Raw genomic sequence first — 8,433 nt, 5'->3', positions numbered from 1 at the left:
GGCTCACGCCTGTAATCCCAGCACTTTGGGAGGCTGAGGCAGGCGGATCACCTGAGGTCAGGAGTTCAAGACCAGCCTGGCCAACATGGTAAAACACTGTCTCTACTAAAAATACAAAATTAGCTGAGTGTGGTGGCACAGGCCTGTAGTCCCAGCTACTCGGGAGGCTGAGGCAGGGGAGTCTCACTCTGTTGCCCCGACTGGAGTGTAGTGGTGGTGTCTCGGCTCACTGCAACCTCCGCCTCCCAGGTTCAAGTGATTCTCCTGCCTTAGCCTCCTGAGTAGCTGGGATTACAGGCGCCTGCCACCATGCCTGGCTTTTTTTTTTTTTTTTTTGAAATGGAGTCTCACTCTGTTGCCCCGACTGGAGTGTAGTGGCACAATCTTGGCTCACTGCAAACTCCACCTCCCAGGTTCAGGCAATTCTCCTGCCTCATCCTCCCCAGTAGCTGGGATTACAGGTGCATGCCACCACACCCAGCTAACTTTTGTATTTTTAGCAGAGACAGGGTTTTGCCATGTTGGCCAGGCTGCTCTCGAACTCCTGACCTCAGGTGATCCGCCCCGCCTCGGCCTCCCAAAGTGCTGGGATTATATAGGCGTGAGCCACCGCACCTGGCCACCAGTTGTCTTTTAAAAACACCACTCAGGGCTGGGCACAGTGGCTTCTCTGGGAGGCTGAGGGGGGGCAGATCGCTTGAGTCCAGCAGTTCGAGACCAGCCTGGGAAAGATGGCAAAACCCCACTGTCTACAAAAAATACAAAAATTAGCTGAGTGGGGAGGTGCATATCTGTAGTCCCAGCTACTTGGGAGGCTGAAGCAGGAAGATCACCTGAGCCCATGGGGCTGAGGCTGCAGTGAGCCATGATTGTGCCACTGCAGTCCAGCCTGGGTGACAGAGCGAGACCCAGTCTCCAATGAAAACAAAAAACACCACTCAGATACGATTCCATTGTAAAACTTCACAGCATCAGGTTCATACTCCTTGCTGCTGAACTGATGGAGGCCCCGGTCTGGCCCCGTGCTACTTTCGTGCCTCCTTTAGTTCCTATTATTTTCCTGTTACTCCCTTTATTCCCCACTGACCACTGAGCCAGATATGCTGAACTATGAGGTGCAGCCATAAGAAAATGCCAGTTTTGTATGTTAAAAATGGTCCACGTACCTGCAATTTCATATGGTCCAAGTGATACTTGCTACTGCTGTGGATACCATGCTTTCACAGCAGTGCCTCACACTTCCTTTTCTGCTGAGAATGCCCCCCCTTGGTTCATCTGACAGACTCCCACTCCTCTTTAAGACCCACGCCAAACATCCCCCTTTCTATGAGGCTTTCCAGGCTCACCCGGTGGAATTTGTGCTCCTACCTGTGGCCCATACACGCCTCTTCTCAGCACCTGGCCGGGGTAAGTTCTGTTCACTTGAGTGGCATGCTGTCTCCACCTGTCTGGCCTGGGAACAGTCTGAGGAAAGGGACCACATCATGTACACCCTTATGTCCTCTGTCATCCCTACCACAGAGTGCTTACTAAAGGCTGAGTGCTGAAAGAGTAAATGCTTCCTTTTTGAACTGATCAAAATTATGACTAAAAAGCCACTCATATACGTATGTTTAAAATTCTGATGTCATTTATTGGCACAAAAATTATTCCGATACAACCTGGTGTCTAGACATGGCTACACTTTATACTTTGTGCATTTAGTTGAGTATTTGTTCTGCTCATAATTCCCAATATGTACCAGACCTTCCCTGTGTTCAGCACCTCCATGACAGTATTTCTGTTTTCTGAGCCCTTGCTCTAAACAGAGTATTCTGACCACTGAAATCATCCCAGAACCCTGCTGCAGAAGGCCAGTGAGGGTGGTCCCACTGTGCAGTGATCCCCTCTGTGCATCTGCTCAGCCGAGGCCACCAGTGATCCGAATAAACCTCCCTACTAGCGGTCAGGTCTTGGATTGAAGCGTGAGTCGCAGCATCACTGGGTCTGATGGAAGACAGACCTTTTGTAAAACTCATTTTGGCCTATCTTGCAAACATTTCTGCTGCTGTCCGCAGACCAGTGAGGTCTTGGGATAGGTGGCAGGGGTGAGGTTGGCATCTTCTGTGTCTTTACGGTCTAGGATCCTAATCCATGTCCTCCATGACCTGAGGCTTCTTGGCTGTGCTGTTTGCTGTACCCATGTTGAGAGGAGCAACTAGGTCATTCTTCCATCAGCAAGTACTTGTGATGAGTTCTCTTGTGAGTTAAGTCAAAACCCGTATTTCTAAAGTTATAGATCTTCTGTTCCCCAAAATGAATGGCTTGATTTACGTGGTATTACTGTGTTTCACTGTCCTGGGAACCAAATCAAGCCTTGTGTTTCTGACAATATATTCTTCAACAGCAGCTAGAAAGTTGGTTCAAACCAACTTTTAATATACAGTAGTTCTTTTCATTTACATTTCAAAATATTTAACAAAGTCAAACTTTCTCACCATGGTTTCAGTTTAGTGGAAGCATTTACTAAAGTAAAAAAGCCTCAGAAAAAACGTGACAGTCACATCTGGGCCTCCAGTTACCAGAAAGGGCACCTAAGAAGGCAGAAAGAAAAGGAATATTTTAATAATTTGAGCTTCTTCAAAGCTTTACACAGATAACTTGAAAATGAAAAGGCCAAGGTCTGACAACCCCAGGGTATTCCCTGAGCTCTCCCACAGCTAATTGCATGGGACACACACATCATTTCCAGTCAAGGCTACTGCCCACCGAGGTCCCGCAAGGACACTTCCCCAGCATCTGCTCTCTCAAGTTTCTGCCTTCAAGCATGCCTCGAGCAATTAATCAAAGCACACCCCAGAGTGGTCCTTGAGGTTAGGCTCCCAGATCATAAATCTGTCTTTTCATCTCCTTCTCTCTGTCACTGCTCTAGCTTTTTCTTTCCTTTGCCCTTCCTGTATCTCTGCATTGGACTGACAGCAAAACCCAAAAGGAACCCCTCACAAACAACCCTTGCCTATTCTCCTAAACCACTTATCTTAATGTAATTTTAATTTTAGTGTTTGCCTTTCAAATATGCATCCATATTTCTCAATTTTTTTAAAACAATGAGCACATGCAATAAATATGAACTTTTAAAGAGATCTGAGCTCTAACTGCCCTTTACAGATACGCCACCAAATCTCTTTTTGCTACCCTGGCTTTGGGGCCTAGGCTTGGGTTCTGATTGCTTATTTTAACAAAGTCACTTTGAGAGCCCCACTCACCAGCCAATATAGCACTGGCAGAGGTTTTCATGGGATGTCGCTTGTTTGATGAGCAGCTCAACTTGCGTTGGAACATCCAAAGTGTCATCATGAGAGAAGTCCCGACCTAGCATAGGAGCAACAAAAACATTTCACTCTCTTCCTGGCAATCGCTGCACTTCTTCTTCCCTGTTGCCTTAACTGTCCATACCAACAGCTTATCCTCAGACGTGGAGATGAAGGATATATCATAGTTGGATTTGAAAAATTCAGCCAGGTGTGGTGGCTCACGCCTGTAATCCCAGCACTTTGGGAGGCTGAGGCAGGCGGATCACCTGAGGTCAGGAGTTCAAGACCAGCCTGGCCAACATGGTAAAACACTGTCTCTACTAAAAATACAAAATTAGCTGAGTGTGGTGGCACAGGCCTGTAGTCCCAGCTACTTGGGAGCCTAAGGCAGGAGAATCGCTTGAACCCGGAAGGTGGAGGTTGCACTGGGCCAAGATGGCACCACTGCACTCCAGCCTGGGTGACAGAGCAAGACCCTGTCTCAAAAAAAAAAAAAAAAGAAAAAAAAAAGAAAAATTTGGCTGGGCATGGTGGGTCACGCCTGTAATCCCAGCATTTTGGGAGGCCGAGGTGGGTGGATCACTTGAGGTCAGGAGTTTGAGACCAGCCTGCCCAACATGGTGAAACCTCATCTCTACTAAAAATACAAAAAATTAGCTGGGTGTGGTGGGGGGGTGCCTGTAATCCCTGCTACTGGGGAGGCTGAGGCAGGAGAATTGCTTGAACCTGGGAGGCGGAGGTTGCAGTGACCCAAGATGGAGCCAGTGGACTACAGACTGGGCAATAAGAGCGAACTGTCTCAAAAAAAAAAAAAAAAAAAAAAAAAGACATGATTAAAAAATACTTCCCTGAATTTGGCTGATTTTGGACCCAATACAAATTTATTCACCTCCTGAGTTACATGAGATTAACCATTAAGTACTGTTATCAGTCATCAGAAAAAAGAATCAGAGACAATGTTTAACTGATGACTTCAAAGACACTCTTTGTCAGCTGCATGGTGCCCAAAGCTCATCACTAACACTACTGGACATGGGGCTGACCACCACTCAGAGACAGGAAAGTGTGCTCAGATTTTATGTCTCCTTTTTTTTTTTTTTTTTTTGAGACTGAGTCTCACTCTGTCGCCCAGGCTGGAATGCAGTGGAGCGATCTCGGCTCACTGCAAACTCCACCTCCCAGGTTCACACCGTTCTCCTGCCTCAGCCTCCCAACTAGCTGGGACTACAGGGCCCGCCATCACACCCAGCTCATTTTTTGTATTTTTAGTAGAGACAGGGTTTCACCGTGTTAACCAGGATGGTCTCGATCTCCTGACCTCGTGATCCGCCTGCCTCAGCCTCCCAAAGTGCTGGGATTACAGCCATGAGCCACCGCGCTCAGCCTTATGTCCCCTTTAAGTAAACACATGACACACTCACCAGTGAGCTTATCTCGAACCCTGTTAATAATCTGAATAGCTTTCTTATTTAGGGCCTCTGGTTTCACCAAACCGTCTCCAACTGGAATACACAAAAGTAGAAATAACAGTAAGAATGGGAGCAATACAACAGGTTCAATGGGTGCCCTGTTTTTCTCAAATATTCACTTTTGTAAGTGTTGAGCAATCCTTCCTCTATGTTCATCTTTGTCCTCAGAATATAATGAGAAATTCATGGAACCTTTTCTGCTCAAAGGCAGTTTTGTTGCTTCATCTTGTTGACCCTTCTCAGGGTATAACACAGCTGCTGTTTTCTTAATGAGCTAGTCATTGGTGCAGTTCCTCAGAGGCTGAACTTACTGAAAGAATGAATAGATTCTGGCACTGTGGTCCCCGTTTTCTTATGGGCTGGCTCCCCAAGTTCCACACCGTCCAAAATTTCTATGGGAAAAGAAATCAATTAACAGAAAATTCAAACACCAAAAAGCCACTGTTGGTGTTAGCATCTAATTCTCTACACACTCTATTCCTTTAACGCCTGCCCTGCCTACCCTAAAGGGGAAAAGAGAAGGAAAATTTTATGTTACTCTTTACGTATTTCAAAGCTTTAAGCTGGACACAGCTGTAATCCCAGCTACTCAAGAGGCTGAGGTGGAAGGATCACTTGAGTAGCTGAGTTCAAGACCAGCCTGAGACTCCATTTGCAAAAAAAAAAAAAAAAATCTATAAAGCCATTTTCAAATGTGAGTTAAAAATTATTGAAAAAAATTTGGTGCTTATCAGAATTGAAACATGGATTTTCAGGCAAATTGCATTAACAAAATAAACTCATAGGAATAGGAACAGAGGCACAGGTCAAAAGCCTCATGACAAAATGTGTTTGAACAAAAACTGATAAAGAAAATTAACTTTGGGGCCAGGCGCGGTGGCTCAAGCCTGTAATCCCAGCACTTTGGAAGGCCGAGACGGGCGGATCACGAGGTCAGGAGATTGAGACCATCCTGGCTAACACGGTGAAACCCCATCTCTACTAAAAAAAAATACAAAAAAACTAGCCAGGTGGCCGGCGCCTGTAGTCCCAGCTACTGGGGAGGCTGAGGCAGGAGAATTGCTTGAACCTGGGAGGCGGAGGTTGCAGTGACCCAAGATGGAGCCAGTGCTGGCCACTGCACTCCGGCCTGGGCGACAGAGTGAGACTCTGTCTCAAAAAAAAAAAAAAAAAGAAAAAGAAAATAAACTTTGGAATGTATCACACACAAGGTTGAAATGTTATTCCTTGGAGGAATTTTCATATCAACTCTGGGTAGAAAAAGTCCTCAGGTGTTAGGTTCACCCTCCACTGATTATGGCTTTTAGCAGGAGTCTGAAATCAGAATTATGAAGTTTTTTGAATGCTGTCCTTGTACATCACAGACCTTCTGAATGAAGGTAGTGATAATTATACTTCTTTTTTATTTTTTGAGATGGAGTTTCACTCTTATTGCCCAGGCTGGAGTGAAATGGCGCAATCTCGGCTCACTGCAACCTCTGCCTCCCGGATTCAAGCGATTCTCCTGCCTCCCGAGTAGCTGAGATTACAGGTATGTGCTACCATGCCTGGCTTATTTTGTATTTTATGGGGTTTCTCCATGTTGGTCAAGCTGGTCTCAAACTCTTGACCTCATCCTGCCTGGGCCTCTCAAAGTACTGGGATTATAGGCGTGAACCACCGCACCCGGGTGATAGTTATACTTCTATTAGTGATCCGTTGGAAGTTTTTTTCTGAGACAGGGTCTTGCTATATTGCCCAGGCTAGTCTCAAACTCCTGGGCTCAAGTGCTCCTCCTGCTGGGCTTACAGGTGTGCACCACAATACCCAGATGGAATTTAACTTTTAAGCTAAACAACCAAATCCACCATCTGGTGCCAGCAGAACTGGCTGTTCTCGTTCCCTTCTGTACGCTACAGGCAGCATATAGTAGCCACTTAAGAATGTGTTAGGGAGGTGGGCCCTGAGAATGAAACCAGTAAGTCTCAGCACACTTCGTTTGAGACCAGCCACCGGTATAAGCTACCCCAGAGACCGTGGGTCCTATGAGCCTGGTGATTCAGGCATTCACAAATCCTGTCACAGTGTCCGTGTATGACATTATAACCCAGTATCCCAATTTCTTGCCTGAAACACCCTTTTGCTTTCTACTCATCGAGTCCATCCATCCAATAATGATAAATTACCCTTTGGCAGGGCAGGGTGGCTCATGCCTGTAATCCCAGCACTTTGGGAGGCCAATGCAGGCAGATCACTTGAGATCAGGAGTTCGAAACCAGCCTGGCTAACATGGTGAAACCCCATCTCTACTAAAAATTAAAAAAAAATTAGCTGAGCATGGTGACACACGCCTGTAATCCCAGCTACTTGGGAGACTGAGGCAGGAAAATTGCTTGAACTCGGGAGGTAGAGGTTGAAGTGAGCCGAGATTGCGCCACCATACTCCAGCCTGGGTGACAGAGCAAGACTGTCTCAAGGAAAAAAAAAAAGAAAAATTATCCTTTGTCAGGTGAAGTGATGATTAGATGCCACCAACCCAAGTGCGCTCTTGGCAGCTACGGTTCACAGTGAAGTCCCCTTTCCTGAATCTCCACAGCCTTCTACTCCACACCAAAGCACCCACAGGCTCCACGGCAGAGTGTACTGCTCTCTGATTATTTCACGCAGGTTATGGTCAATTCTGTAATGCTGTTCTGTGCTTCTTCAGGCGACCACTGTACCTCACATTTTCTTTTTGCACCCCTAGACATTATTTGGCTTAGTTTATTAACTAGTTGTAAGTTTTCTGTAAACATTTGTAGAAAATATTTACTTTTTTACACCCCAACAGTAATTCCCAAAGTGTGAACTATGTAGAATGTTGCTAAATGTCATGAAGGAAAAAAGGGGTGGGATGGGGGGCGGGGAAGAGAGGAGGGCTAAACAAAGTTAAACAGTTTTACCCAAAAACAAACCAACCAACCAACCCACAAAAACCCCCTAAAACCAATAACTTCAATGCTGTGTGTGCTGGAAACTAATACAAATAAAACAAAGTTAAACAGCTTGACTCTAACGCTCCTGAGAGGTTTCCACACACAAAAAGTACTCTGGCTCTCGGAGGGACACAAGTCTTCCTAGACCCCTGCTCTGTGAGTCACGCTCCTAGAAACACTTCCCTGTGGTTCCAGGGCTCCTCCTAGCAACACAAATAAATTTCTGCTGCCTCCATCTTTCCATTTCTGAGCTATTATCAATGCTTGAGGACCAAGGTAATATTGTTAATAATTATTCCAACCCAGACACCATTAGTGAGCTGATATTCAGACATACTTTAAACTGTGTTTTTACAGATAGATTAAAATCAGATAGTTTGATAAAAATCTCGGAGCTTCAGGCACCCACTCCATGTGTGAAACAGTAAATAAAAAACATATTAGCTGCTTGGTGCTCAGTAAATATTTCTAGACCAAGTATTTGAAGTTCGATTAAATGCTTATCCGGTGATAAGCTGGCAGTAATAGCACCTTTGCAAAACTACCATTGTCAAGAATTGCGAGAAAACTAGGTTTACTTCCTTCATATTCAGTAGCCATTACCACTTTGTCTCCTACTGGCAATAACAAAGCCCACCCCATTCTAGAAACACTCTGGACAAGGGGGAGAGCTTCTGTAACGTCCTGCAGGATGCACCCACCGACTGAAGCCCACCC

At 45.7% G+C, this 8,433-nt stretch overlaps 1 protein-coding gene across 2 annotated transcripts in view; it reads right to left on the bottom strand.

Annotated features, from left to right (window-relative positions):
• Positions 1-1,608: 1,608 nt before the first annotated feature.
• The window catches only part of MTOR (mechanistic target of rapamycin (serine/threonine kinase)), a 160,412-nt gene continuing 153,587 nt past the window's right edge, over positions 1,609-8,433 (bottom strand). For both annotated transcript variants that reach the window (XM_011996603.1, XM_011996602.1), the window contains exons 55-58: positions 5,074-5,154; positions 4,715-4,795; positions 3,246-3,351; positions 1,609-2,573 (exon numbers count right to left, since the gene is read on the bottom strand). In XM_011996603.1, the coding sequence (XP_011851993.1) occupies positions 2,558-2,573; positions 3,246-3,351; positions 4,715-4,795; positions 5,074-5,154 (284 nt within the window). In that variant the 3' untranslated portion in view covers positions 1,609-2,557. The remainder of the gene's footprint in view (positions 2,574-3,245; positions 3,352-4,714; positions 4,796-5,073; positions 5,155-8,433) is intronic.

This window comes from Mandrillus leucophaeus, unplaced genomic scaffold (assembly GCF_000951045.1).
Source record: "Mandrillus leucophaeus isolate KB7577 unplaced genomic scaffold, Mleu.le_1.0 Scaffold52, whole genome shotgun sequence".
Taxonomy (NCBI): Eukaryota; Metazoa; Chordata; class Mammalia; order Primates; family Cercopithecidae; genus Mandrillus; species Mandrillus leucophaeus.
This window is presented reverse-complemented; position numbering and strand designations above follow the sequence as displayed.